General features: G+C 46.5%; 1 protein-coding gene across 1 annotated transcript; it reads left to right on the top strand.

The window, feature by feature from the left end:
- The first annotated feature begins 1,956 nt into the window (after nt 1-1,956).
- S100A10 (S100 calcium binding protein A10) lies at nt 1,957-14,052 on the top strand. Its single transcript, XM_040230661.1, has 3 exons — nt 1,957-2,078; nt 9,199-9,351; nt 12,801-14,052. The coding sequence occupies exons 2-3, from the start codon at nt 9,220-9,222 to the stop codon at nt 12,960-12,962; spliced, it is 294 nt and encodes a 97-aa protein (XP_040086595.1). The 5' UTR covers nt 1,957-2,078; nt 9,199-9,219; the 3' UTR covers nt 12,963-14,052.
- Nucleotides 14,053-14,553: the final 501 nt, after the last annotated feature.

Raw genomic sequence — 14,553 nt, forward strand, 5'->3', positions numbered from 1 at the left:
CTGGGCCCAACAAAGACTCAATGCAACCACATAAATATGAAAAAAAAAAGGAAATACATAAAAATGTTTACCTTTGGTCCATGCATTTACAAGTGATTTTATTTTTCTCCTTATACATTGGTATATTTCCCAAACCTTCTACAAGAAGAAAGCACCTTTTTTACAATCAAATTTAAAAGTCATGGTAAATATTATCTTTAAAACATCTATCAAATGTTCCTGCTCCAGGAATTGTTCTGTGATAATTCCATGGGGACTTGGAGATGCCTCCTCAATGCTCACAGTGTCCGATAGCATCCTCTACCATTCACTGAGCTCAGCGGATTTTGTTTGCTAATCTATCTTCCAACAAAGCTTGAAGTTGAGGGACAGACTGATTCTTTGATTTCCGAATCCCCAGGCCCTAGTACATAAACTGCTGCTAAGTCACTTCAGTCGTGTCCGACTCTGTGTGACCCCATAGACGGCAGCCCACCAGGCTCCCTTGTCCCTGGAATTCTCCAGGCAAGAACACTGGAGTGGGTTGCCATTTCCTTCTCCAAAGCATGAAAGTGAAAAGTGAAAGTGAAGTTGCTCAGTCATGTCCCACTCTTAGCGACCCCATGGACTGCAGCCCACCAGGCTCTTCCGTCCATGGGATTTTCCAGGCAAGAGTACTGGAGTGGGGTGCCATCTCCTTCTCTGAGTACATACACTAAGCATTCCTAACATTGCAAATCAAATGAAGGAATCAAGGGGTGCATAGTATAGGAACTCAGGTGTTCTCATTCTAAATCCAGTTGCATCTTTCCTGAAACTAAAGGGATCGAGAATTTTCTCCACTCTTGACTGTAGCCAACAGCCTAGGAAGAGCTTAGGAAGCCTATGGGAAGACTGCAGAACTGCCCCCTTGAACGTTCAGCACCAGGGTTGAGGAACTCAGTGGAGTGAGAACTGAAATCCGAGTTTTCCTGGCAAGAGCTCAGATTAGTCACATGGAGGCATTTGGAGGATTCCCCAAGACTGCTCATTCCTCAGAGATCACTCACTCCTCCCAGGACCTCCCCTGGGAACAAAGGAAAACCCAAGACTTGGGACTGGGCCCTTTTCCACCAACAGCTGCTAGTAGTTTGCATTTAACCCTGAACCACAATTAAAATAAATGTTGGGGGCGGGGCCTCCCGGAGTGGATAGCACCAGCTAGGAAACCCTTAGGTTTTCTCTAAATTCCTTCTGAAGTGCTTTGAGGACCAAACAGGCCAATTTCAGGACAAAAAAAAAAAAAAAAGGAAAAAAAGGAGATTCTTAAACAGGTTTTAATAGTCAACTACAGCCGAAACTGAACGCTAGACCAACTGCCACGCACGCTAAGAGGGGTCAATTTCCAGTTCAACCAAAGGTTCGTAAGGCCCTGGAGCTAAAAAGCCAAACAGCACCACCGCCCCCTTCACTGCGGCGGGTAGTGAACTCGGCTTCTCCGAGAACAACCCGTAGGCCGGGCGGCGGGTGAGATGGAGACCCCTCGCAGGCCTTGGAACCCTCCCAATTTACCTCTTAGAGTCTAATCTGAAACCAAGTCTGACGCCTTTGCGTCAGGTGGCCCTCCCTACAATATCATCTAGAAAATAATTCCTAGACCTGTAGTTTACAGACGAGGAGCTTACGATCTGGTTCTGGGCCAGCGCGCCCCACCCGCAGGTCGACTGGATTCTTTGATTTCCACACTAACTCGCTAAAAGCAAACCCGAGAGGAAGGGCACGAAAATATTCGAGAGCATTTGAGCAGGAAGAGTTTACATCTTTCTCTCTGGGGGCGGGTGGAGGCCTGGAGCGAGGCTACTCCGCATAGCGAGAGAAGGGTGTGTGCGCTGCGCCCGGGGTGTGAGTGTGGCGGGGCGGGGTGGGGGGGAGAGGGAGGCGGGCAGGAAGAGGAGGGAGGGGAAGAGGTGGGGTGAGCCGAGGCCCTGACACCCGCCCAGGCTCCTCCTGCCTCCCCCCGCGCCCCCACCCCCACGTACTAAGGCGCCCTGCCCGCGGCGCTGTGCTCACTGGCCGCGCGTCCCCGCCAGCCGAGCTTCCCCGCTGCGCCTCCCGCCAAGGTGAGTCCTGCCCGCCGGTCCCGGGCGTCCCCGGCCCCACAGCCCGCGCCCGGGGAAATCCCCACATCGGCGGCTCCCGCTCGCCAGGCGGTCTTCACCGGGCGTCCCAGGTGTGGGGGTGGGACGACGGTGGTGTTCGGGCGTCGGCTGGGCATGCGGGGGTATCCTCTCCCCGAGCTCTGGGCCACACCCCAGGTGGGCGAGCACCTCCCCTGTCCCTCCCCGGCGCGACCCCCCGGACCCCCAGAGGAGGGAGCAACTTGGCCTTTACCAGTACTTCGGTGTCGGTGCCCCGGGGTCTGCTCTCTGCTACCTTTCGGTATATCTTTCTTTACACCCCTTCCTGCTTTTCGACTAGTCTCCCCAGTTACTCGAAACCCTGTTTCTGGCCCCCTGTCCTGGCCGGCTTGTTTCTTTGTGGGCTCCGGCTGCAGGCTGACTTCTGTCCAGATGTTCGTAGCCTCCTAGGTGGACGGCCCGTGCAGACTCGGAGAGGGCTGGCGGGTTCTCTCCCTAAAGGACACCCCTCTGTCCCTCTCCTCGAAGCTTCAAGGTTGGGCTTCCTGTTATTTGTCTGCTGGACGAGAAGTTTCTCTCTACCAGCGGAGGGAAGAAGGCCCTATTTGTTTTCCTTATAAAACAGTTTTGCTGAGTGGGTAGGGGGAAGCCACCACCTTCAGCCACCACTGAAGTGGGTTTTGTACTGAAAGGATTCCCTTCTTGATATTTTAGAGATAGAGGAAGAGCAAGTTTAACGAAGGATCTAACATCCCAGATTAACCTGGCCCAGTAAAATGAGCTGTTGGTACCTGGACACAATTTGAGCCTGGCAAAGGACTGGTGCTTCGCCCCAGACCTGAATACCGCACTCTCCAGCCTCGGGCGGTCTCCACCTAACTGAAACCCGGAATCTGCCTTGTTGGGCGAGGGTGGAGGGGCCAGCAGAGCAGCTAGCCCTGTGCCAGGCACCACGGGAGCCCTGGTCCAGACTCTGGAATACATTAAGCCCACCCGCTTCCCTCCCTTGAGGTTTCTGCAGGGCGTGGTTAGCACAAAGGGCTCCCGGATTCTCCTAGTGGAAGCCTGTGACTCAGTTGTGAGACCATGTGGGTGTGGCCTGGATGGTTCCAGACTCTCTCTGCAGATGGTTCAGACAGAACACTCCCTGAAGGAAAAGGGGAACTGTGCCATTTTAGAGGGCATTTTCCAAGAGGAAATGAGTCACACCCGGACAGGCCGGCCATCTGAAGGAGAGGTTTCTTGACTGAACTGTGGTTGAGGACAAGTTAGATTGGTAGGGTCATGGCGTTTCAGCTGCTGAGTTATCGGCCTGGATGCCCACTGGCAGGCTGCCTCAGCTTTATTTGGGAGGTAGCGCTTCCCATTGAGAGGTTTGCAGTTATTGCAGATTCTTTTTCCCCTACAGCATGAGTTTCAAACTGCAGCAGTGGACTTATATCTTGCCCTTCAGGTGAGGCCAGGCCCACGGAAACACCCTGTCAGTGATCTTTGCCTCCAGCATATTTCATCAAATTGCAAAAGGTGATGCCAGGCATTAGGGCAGAAATGAGTTCACAATTCATCTGAAATTTCTTCCTCAGCCCTGCCCCCACAGACTCCTGTCTGGTTTCTGTTTAATCATCTCTTCCAAGTGATGTATTCCTCCCTTGACAGCCAGAAGCTACTTTCTTCACTGTGGTCCTTGATCCACCATTTGGAGATTCTTATTTTGTTTCTTCAGATTTTCCTAATGGTCTTCTGGGCATAAAGCACTCTGATTTCTAGGCGATGCTCTTCCCCGGCTTTTCCTGCATACAACATCAGATGGCCCCCTTGCCTCCCATGTCTGGCACCTGGCCAACCTCTCCAGCAGCTACTCTCCAGTGAGGTCAGGCCTTGGGCTGGGTGGAGCTGAGACTGAGTGCCTCTTTGCTTTCCACAGACAGCTCTAACCCTGTGACTTTTTTAGAGCACTACCCACTTGGTATGGCCTTGATCCAGTCCAGTCTTTTAAAGTTGAAGGAAACAATGGAATCCTTTCAGAGATATAAAGTGTAGATTAGCACTCAGACTGCTAGGAAAGCTGATCTTTTTAGAGTCTTAAGCTTCTCATTTTTCTGGAACTCAACAATTTAGGAATCTCATGTCAAAAGCAAAAAGAATGAATTTATTTTTAACAATTTTCAGCACTTCCTAGCCCTTTATTAAATAACTACCACCTAATCCAACAATGGATTGAATAGCTGTTGTCACAATGGCTGTTGTTTGCCAGTTCTGGCTGATACCTGACAACTCTTCAAGGAAAATTGGATATACTTTGTTAGGGTAGGAAGGCCTCAGAGTTCTTCCTATAGGATTGTATCTGGAACTCTTATTTTGCTGCTCATTTTCTTAATGGGAAAATTTTATGTTTGGTGAAAGGTGGGAGAGACAGCCTGAATTAGATCCATTGCCTCAACTCACTTTTTCTGAATTCCCTTTAGGGATCAAATTCAAGAATGCCTTTGGGGTTCAATTCCCGATCCCACCTCCCTTCCCCCACCCCCCTTTTTTTTCTTTTTAAAATCATCAAAAAGAAGGACACCTAAAACACATTTTAGATAACATGTTTGTTTTTACTAACATTCTGCCAATTGTTTTTTGGGTGGGCTGTAAGAAAACTAGGGTATGGACAAGACACAGAAGAGATCAGACTTCTTGCTCTTTAGAAATCTCCTTTTTGAAATTATGGCCTAGATCTGGGCATGGGTCCAGAGCAAACATTTGATATTGCTTAGGAGCAGACACTTTTCTAAGGAGGACCCCTACTTCCCTGCTACTCCCAGAAGGATCAAAATTTATATTATTGTCAGTTTCCTTCTTACTGATTCACTGAGCAGACTCTGAAGGCAGGGTGCTGGCTTCTAAGACCCTGCTCCTGGAGCCCACAGTTCAGTGGAGAAAGACACAGAAGCACAGTTAACTAGATTTCAGGACATATTTTAAAATAGTATGACCTTAGCTGGTGAACTCCCCAAAGTCAAACACCATGGGGGTGGGGGCTGTGGAGAGGGGGCCCACACGAGCCTAGTCATGCAAAGTAGATGCTCAGTGTAGGTACAGCAAAAATTGAATTCCCACCACTGTAATTAAATTTGTAGAGCCCAGAATTTTTCTTCTGAAGAAACAGTTACACAAAGAAACACATGTGAGCATCCAGTCTTCAGACCTGTATAGGAGAAACACAGACATCACAATAAAATGATTTCAGTAAACACGTGAGTGACCAACAATGAGGTAGTTAGAGCTTGTGGAGCTCACAGTGAGAAAGCAATCAAGAGGGATAAACCAAAACTAGAGAAAAAGTGTTGGGTGACCAGACCTGTTTAGCAGGACACACCATTTTCTCCTACACTGTGCAATGTACTCTACTGTTCATTCATTGACTGCCCCTTTCCAGGCCCTTCCCAGCCCCTTCCCAGCCCTCACCTGCTGCTCTGCTCCAGTGGCCAGGGTTTCAGCCCAGGGTAATCACACCTGCACCTCAGCTCCAGCCAGGGGAATTGTTTGATTCATTCATTTGCTCATTAGCAACACTATACCACTATTTAGTGGTTTCCAGACAGAACAGACTGACACAACTGAGCGATAGCCCTTACCCTATAAGAACTTAAATAGATGATGGAGAGGCAGATAAATGATGAAATGGCAGTAGGCTGGGGAACCGAGAGGATGCCGCTGCGTCTCAGCCCAAGGCCATCCAGTAGAAGTGCTTCCGAGCCAGAAGCTAGAGTACCACTCCTACCTGGGGGTGGAGCTTGTCGGGTGGCTGGAGAACTGGACACGGTGGGGCGGAGGCAGTGATGGAAACGCCAGATTCAAGTTCCTGAACTGCTGCTTTAGCAACCAATCCATCTGCCCAGCCCGGGTGAGCCACGCCCAAGATGGGAGGGCCTGGCGGGCTGGCTCAGTAGGGCTACCACCACACTCTGGAAGAACTGGAGGATCCATCCACTAGCCAAGAGAATAGCGTTCATCACATCTTCCCCTTTTCCTTCATCTTACTCTAAAATCAGTGTGCTGGCTTCCCCTTCAAAACCGAATGACTTGCTCCTAGCTCTGGTCTGTGCCCTCAGGAGCCCTGGTTACTGATGAGAGGGTGGTCATCTCTGATTTTCAAACCTATTTCTGCTTCCACAACCTTAGATCTCCCGAGTACCCCCTGTTCTGCATTCTTATTGCAAAAGGTCTGCCGAACAAACGGGCTCCTCAGGTGACTCAAGTGGGAAAGAATCCACCTACCAATGCAGGAGAGGCAAGTTCAGTCCCTGGGTGGGGAAGATCCCCTGGAGAAGGAAATGGCAACCCACTGCAGTATTCTTGCCTGGAGAATCCCTTGGACACAGAGCTTGGCAGACTGCAGTCTACAGGGTCACAAAGAGTTGGACGTGACTTACCTACTGAGTACAAGCACTAGGGAACAAACTGGGAGTCTGCGCTGGCTGCTGTGCCCGCAGCCCACGTGCTAAGTAAATAGCAGAGGGGGATCCAATAGGGGCAGAAAAGCTCCCACAGTCCATAGTAAGCGCGAACCATCCCTGGCTGGGTTTGGAGTGTCCTGAGACCTGAGTGCTCACTCCAGGAAGGAGGGCCTCACTCTCTTGAAGAAGATATTCAAGGGTGGCCAGGACTTCCTCAGCTTACAGCCTGTGTTTCTTAGAAGCTCCTGAAGTAGCTTGTTTCCTGTCTTAGGGGTCCTTTTCATGCTGCATTCCCTTTCTTCTCTGGCTTTGCACCGCATTTTCCTTCTGTTCTACCCTGTGAAGAAAGTGAACGAGGTGTCCCACAGCCAGATCAGCTTCTGAGCTCTTTGGGCATTGACTGTGAAGTGCTCTGGCCGTAGAGCTTGGGCACAGGTATTTTTAAACTTCTGTGGTGGCTGACTCCTTTCCTGAAATATTTCCTGAGAACCGAAGTGGGATGCCAATCTTCTCCCAAAGGTGACTCACTCGGCTCAGTGCTCTTGTTATCTCTTATGCTGCTGGACTTGCAGAGCTAATCCAGGCGAGGCCGACTCCCTCTAAGCCACTGCCACGTGAAGCCAGATACTGGCTGTGTCAGGAGGGAGGAGAAAGGATGTGAGTCCTCTGGAATTCATCCCCCAGTAGACCTTGAATTTGCTGCTCTCTCCATAAGAAGTCTTCCAGATGAATCACGCCAGATTCTGGCTTATAGTATTCTCTAGAGTAGCACATTCTTTGGCATGCTGATTCCTGTACTTTTCTGGGGATTAAGGGGTAGGACTTTCGACTCAAAGTGTAATTGCTCAATCCTCGTGTTCACCAGCTCCACCTTCTCCTCGGTAAAAGATAGCATTTAGGGATCTCTGTTGAGTATGCATATGTCAGCAACAGGAACCAGAATGAATGCATGTCTCCAGTTCCTACTGAGACTCTTCCAGTGGCTGAAGATGCCAGCCTCCCCTTCAACCACTGCTCTAAACCACAGGTCCCTATCCTCTGGGACTGTGGACCAGTACCTCCTGTCAGATCAGTGATGGCATTAGATTAGAAATAAAGTGCACAATAAATGTAATGCTCTTGAATCATCCTGAAACCATCCCCCGTCCCCCTTCCCCATCTGTGGAAAAACTGTCTTCCACAAAACCAGCCCCTGGTGCCAAAAAGTTTGGGGACTGCTGCTGCTGCTAAGTCGCTTCAGTCGTTTCTGACTCTGTGCAACCCAATAGACGGCAGCCCACCAGGTTCCCCCGTCCCTGGGATTCTCTAGGCAAGAAGACTGGAGTGGGTTGCCACTGCCTTCTACCTTTTTTTTTTTTTTTTTTTTGAGTGATATATTAGTCTCGATTCAATTTCATCTATTTCCTATCCAGTAGTGATTTTAGTTGGTGTAAGCCAAAGCTACTCTGTTCTTGCTGAAGCATGCCTTCCAGTTAAGCAAAATTCACTGGGCTCCTCTTAAGTACCAGGCATTGGGCCTTGATGAGACAAATGCCCCCCGATTATTTTACCTGAATATAATGATCTGACAAATCCTTTCCTTTCTTTTAAGCTATTCACAATGAAAAGCTCTTCCTTTCCCACTGCACCTCAGACTGTGAGAGTAGCTCTTCTGTCTAGTGCTGCCAAAAATATGTCAGATCTCCAAAGTGATTAATATACACTGTTACTTTTTCCTTCTCAGGGCTTTGGTAGCTTGTGTTTGGTATTTGGTAGCTTAGCTTGTATTTATATTTCTCAAGGCTTTGGTAGCTTGTATTTGGTATTTGGTAGCTTGTATTTGCATTTCTCAAGGCTTTGGTAGCTTGTAACTGATGTAGTAACAAAGATGCAAATAACTTTGTTACAATCAGTAACAAGTTCAGAACTTTAGTAAAGAATACAAGGAATCCCCTGGCGATGCACTGGTTAGGGTTCCTCACTTTCACTGAAGTGGCCTGGGTTCAATCCCTGGCCGGGGAGCACAGATCACACAAGCCATGCTGTGTGGCCCCCCCCCAAAAAAAAAAGTGCTCAGAAGATGAAATTCATTAAGCAGATTTCTAAAACCTAGAATGAGACCAAGCAAGGTCTAGTGAAGCGTGGAGGGTTGAAGTTCTTTTATTAATGACGCTTGACTGTGGCTGTTGGTATTCAGCCATGTTCACATGGAAGAGTCCCACTTACCAGTGCCCACCACCACCACCACCAAGAGAAGTGGTGAAACATCTGTTCTCTCAGTAGGTGCTTTGTCAGTTAAACGAAGGGGCACTGATCTTGCTTTTCCAAATGATCAGAGTTTTTATTCTTCATTATGCAAACTTAGCAGGCAACTAGATAAAACCCCTCATTCAGAGCACCAATACCTGAAGTGCCTGTTTCCATCAGCAGGAGGAAGGCCCCAAACCTGGGGTGAATTGGAAAATGACTGAATGGCTGAGCTCTTCCAGTCATTCTCAAAAGACTGGTAATTCATGTCCCTTAATGTAGCCTTGGGGCAACTAAGCCGTGTGGGTCTACAGCTACTGAGCTTGTGTGCTCTAGAGCCTGCCTGCCGCAACTAAGACCCAGTACAACCAAATAAATAAATGAATAAAATTTTTTAGAGTTAATGTATATTGTTTCTTTCCATCCTTTAATAGGTTTCAACAGACTTCACCAAAATGCCGTCTCAAATGGAACACGCCATGGAAACCATGATGTTCACATTTCACAAATTTGCAGGTGATAAAGGTTACTTAACAAAGGAAGACCTCAGAGTACTCATGGAAAAGGAGTTCCCTGGATTTTTGGAAGTAAGTGTTGAAAGGCTCAGGAAGAATCAGTTATAATGCTTCTGGGCCCTGTTTCCTTTCCCTCCCTCTTTCTAGCCTTTCCCTGTGGAAGTCACAACTAGAAAGGTGTTTTCACTCATTTAGTTATTAAACGTTGTTGAGTGCCTCCTGTTTGTAAGATACTATGGGAGGAAACAGATAGTAAAGAAGACATATAGCCCCTACTCTTGAGGAACTTACAGTTTGGAAGTGAATTGAGACTACACACAAATCACAATACGAGGTGTCAGAATGATTCCGTCTGGAGTCACTGTGTCCACTGAGACAGAGTTGCAGGAAAGAAGGTCTTTCACCAGAGAAATCATCCAGGCTGCCTTGTTGCCCTCAGGCCCACAAACCTGGCGCTGGAGGTGCCCCGTCCTGGTCACATCCACTGATGCCCCCTTCTTAAATTAAACCCCTTTAGATAAAGACTTTCACACTTTTTTCCAGCACTCCTCTAAACGAATGGTGTCAAGCGTCTGCTGAATGAGAGCCAAGCATCGCTCCGGAAAAAACTGCTTTTCACGTTGATAATGCGATGAGAACACAGGCGCACAGTTTGAGTTTATGCCTGCGCTACTAGATTGAAATGCAAACCCTTCTCTGTGTGCCACAACCGGAGTCACTTAAAGGGATCAGTACTGTACTTGGTGTGGAACATTGCATTAGCCTATGGCAACCCCCTCCAGTGTTCTTGCCTGGAGGATCCCAGGGATGGGGAAGCCTGGTGGGCTGCTGTCTATGGGGTCACACAGAATCGGACACGACTGAGGCAACTTAGCAGCAGCATAAAGGGTGAAGGGAAAGCGAAAGTGTTAGTCACTCAACTGTGTCCAACCCTTTGTGATCTCATGGACTGTAGTCTACCAGGATCCTCTGTCCATGGAATTCTCCAGGTAAGAATACTGGAGTGGTTGCCATGCCTATCTCCAGGGGACAAACTTCCCCTGGAGGGATCTTCAGGATCTTCCTGACCCAGGGATCGAACCTGTGGCTCCTGCATTGCAGGAAGATTCTTTACCATCTGAACCACTGGAGAGGAGATGGTAAAAGGCAGAGTCCTGCCTCTTGTCATCTGCATGGTAAACAGCACTAGTTAAGCCCCTGACTCCTGATTCAGTAAACATGAGGTTTTATAGAGTACACGATGATTTATAGGTTATGAGTATCAGTCAGATAAACAGATGGAAATCATTTAATACCACAGTGCTATCCTAGAATGAGTTAGAGGACACTGGTGCTCTGCTTTCTTACAGTTCTGTGATACAAACCAAACCAGGACCCAAACTAACACTGGGAAGGTTGCTTCAGCTTTCTGTGCCTCAGTTCAGGCACTCTATAAAATGAGAGGCTGGACATGATTATCTCCAAGACCACTTTCACTTTCTGTGATCCTTCTAGGCAAGCATAAAATTCAAGGACAAAATGTGCTCATTGTAAACCTGCCCATCACACAAAGAAGCTCTCAGTCTGCTTCTAAACACTCGTTAATTGTGTTGCTACATAAGTTAGAAGCCAGGATGACTATCACATGAGACAAAGACCCTTCCTAAAGGCTTTGTGGTTCGATAAAGTGTTCAACACAGTTTTGAACACGGCAGTACAATTTTATTCTAAGCATGGGGTCATAATTCCAGGCACACCCACACTGGCTACACTGACAGAGTGTTTTGTTTCTAAACCTGATCCCTTATGTCATCCAAATTGCACTGCTTGTGACCACAGCCAGGAAGCTGGGGTTGAGACCAGAATTAACTGAAACCCACCAAAAGAGGGAGGTAGCTGCATAGACAGGTTATAGTTGACTGCTTAGAGCATGTTGGAAATGCTGCTGCTAACCTTAAAGGGTTTCTGAGCGCAGTTTATATAAACATCCACCACACTTGAGACAGTGTGTATCAGTTCCCTTACTCAAGTATGCAGTCAACAGGATTCATAAATGCTTTACCTGAGCCCTTAGTGGGTTTTTTTTTTTTTTTTTTTGGTTGTACTACACAGCATGTGGGATCTTATTTCCCTGAACAGGGATCAAACCCACCCTCCTGCATTGAAAGCACAGAGTCGTAACACTGGACCACCAGGAAAGTCCCCCTGAACCCTTTAATACCTGTAAATGGCCATATTTACTTTTGATTGATGGCATGGACCCTACAGGAGAAACTACACTTTCCCACTTCTAAGCATCAACACTATGAAAAGGAGTGATTAAACCAATTACCCATGAAAGCAAGGGAAAAGAAAAAACAAAAGGGATCTTACCTGTTCATTCCAGTTCCATGCATTTGTGCTAAGGCATTGAGAGTTGTGGGGAGTTTTATGACTCCGTCACACGTTCTACTTTTGAAACACATCCAATGTAAAACATCCAGCAAAGAGGATAGTATGACATAGATTGGCCAACTCATTAAGAACAGAAGCAATTTTAGAGACACTCTAGTCCAGCCTCAATTCTTAGCTGTCACATGAAGGTCCGCCAAGGTATGTGACTTACTCACCTGCCTAATATGATATTAAGTCACACTAGGTTGGCCTCAGCTGTGCCAAGAAAAGAGGACCAACTGCCTTTCCTCTTTAAATCTAACCCATCCCAGGGTATCGTTAGCATTGCCTCAAAATCCATAGGACAAAGATCTGAAATTTACTCCCCAAGTCATCTCATGAGGTCTTTCATGAGGAGTTTCTTTTTTAAGGACTTGACCATGCTATAAGGAATGAAAATTTGTTAAGAGAATGTAAATTTAAAAACTGTGGTAACAGACTTCCCTGATGGCTCAGATGGTTAAGAGTCTGCCTGCAGTGCAAGAGACCCAGGTTCGATACCTGGGTCAGGAAGATCCCCTGGAGAAGAGAATGGCTACCCACCCCAGTGTTCTTGCCTGGAGTATTCCATGGACAGAGAAGCCTGGCGGGCTGCAGTCCATGGCTTTGGGAAGAGTCGAACACAACTAAGCAACTTAACACTTAACTCCATGGTCCATACCTTCAAAATAATTTGTATGGCAGAGGCCAACACAATATTGTAAAGCAATTATCCTCCAATTTAAAAAAAAAAAGAAAAAAAATTTGTGGTAACAGTTGGACTGTGAGTAAAGCAGGTCAGATTTTAAGTGGACTGAGAATTCAGAGTCGTGGATCTCCCTTCTCTGGCACTATATCTCCTCTTTCTAGAAACAGACTGTTTCTAGTCCCTGAGTTACATAAAAGAATGCCATGGAAACCTCTTTCCTAGCCTGCAATAAATATGAATTTACTGAAATGCTGTCTCAAAGCAGAGAAGTACGTTTAGAAGACCTCCAAATATCACTGTGATCTAAAGCAAGAATTCAAATAATGAGGAGATTATACAGACAGTAGTCAGCAGAACAAATCAAAGAAGCTCGTCACTGCAACCACTGACTGACGGTTCTTGCTTCTGTTCTTTTTTTCAGAATCAAAAAGACCCTCTGGCCGTGGACAAAATAATGAAGGACCTGGACCAGTGTCGAGATGGCAAAGTGGGCTTCCAGAGCTTCTTTTCGCTAATCGCTGGGCTCACCATCGCATGCAATGACTATTTTGTAGTACACATGAAGCAGAAGGGGAAGAAGTAGGCAGCATTGAGTAATTACTCCCACCCTGATAAGAATTCTCATAAAGGGTCACTTAAGGAATCTGCCCCAAGCTTCCCCTGTATAAGGATTTCTGAGCAGATGGGACCCATAGAAAATGTACAAATAAAATCCAACTCCATTTTGAGAAGCAGAGAAAGAAAAGTCAATTAAAGCCAGATAAGCTTTTGATTTTTATATTGCTTGCATCATCTTGCTCTCAATAAACAAACTCCTTTTTTAGTTCTGAATTGCAGACAGAATGCTTATTCCTTCTTCAGAAATGCTTTTTCCTACATGTCCTTGAGCATCTGGCATGAGGCAGAGCTCTTTCCACAGAATCTGCAAGATGAGAAAGCATTCTCCACTCAGGCTTGCAGTCTAACTTCTCAAATTGACCTGCCTTGTAGCTGTGTCTAGCTGAAGGACAAAACCTTCAAGGATTAAAAGAACGCACTTCAGGAATATATTCCAACTTTATAATTTCTGAGCATAGTCCTGCCCAGTTAAATCAGTGCCTTTCCAACCAGCACCCTGTATGCCTGAAATATCTTTAGTCCATTTTTCATAGCAATGTTTCAGTAAACTAGGGTAAAAATAAGTCCATTAGACAACTAATTAAAATCAGAGACTAGTGTGATAATTCAGGAACAATATCGCATTAACATTTTTTGAGTTGTCATGAGATGCCATGATTGTATTGTAATGTCTAGAATTAACGTAGCCATGATTTATATAAGAGGGTAGTGCTGTTTTGTTGAAATTGATATGCCCGTACTTATGTCTTGATAAACAGCAAAGTGTTTCTCCTAATCCTTTCTGTGTCTGTTACAAGCTTCAGCATATATGCATTCCATAGCTATTATTAAACAGCTATACTTATTAATAATATAATATTCTTTATGGAAAGATGAGGTATGAATTGGCACATGGAATTGTACCAATTAAACAGTTCAACTGACATAATTCTGGGAAAAAGTTCAATGTAAGGTCATCCACTATCACCAGGAAAAGCATGTAAAAGGGAACAGGATAGTCCAAAACTATCTTTGGTGAAAGGATATCTGTAATGAAATCAAGGTCAAAGGTCAAATTCCATCATTTTATTTTGTCTCAGCCAATAAAAGAACAAGATAAGACAATGGATAGCTTTGCAGCTACAGAGTTATGTCAGCAGGTTTACAAAGAGGGATTTACTACAAGATATTAAATGGAAGAGGGGAGTTGGCTAGCTGAGGAAGTGACTCCAGGAGTGATTCCCAAATCCGTGCCATAGATCGGGGCCACCCAGGGAGCTGCTTAGCTCAGGAAGCTGCCTGCTGAGCTGGGAAGCCGTTGCTAAAGCTAGCTGCTCCAGAACCACACAACCATGGCTCGACACTGCCACATATGGCTCTTTCCACATGTGACTTGGTTCCCGCATCCAAGTCTCAAAGAAGTGGATCTAATTAGCAGAACCTCAATCCCATCAAAACCCAAACTGCAAGGGAATCTAGGAAATAAAGCTTTATATTTTCCAACCTCTACACACTAGGAGTTGGCATGCTAGTCCACTACATCTGCCACAGTGACAATTCTTAATTCTAAGAGAAGT

Source organism: Oryx dammah, unplaced genomic scaffold (genome assembly GCF_014754425.2).
Source record: "Oryx dammah isolate SB20612 unplaced genomic scaffold, SCBI_Odam_1.1 HiC_scaffold_28, whole genome shotgun sequence".
Lineage (NCBI taxonomy): Eukaryota > Metazoa > Chordata > Mammalia > Artiodactyla > Bovidae > Oryx > Oryx dammah.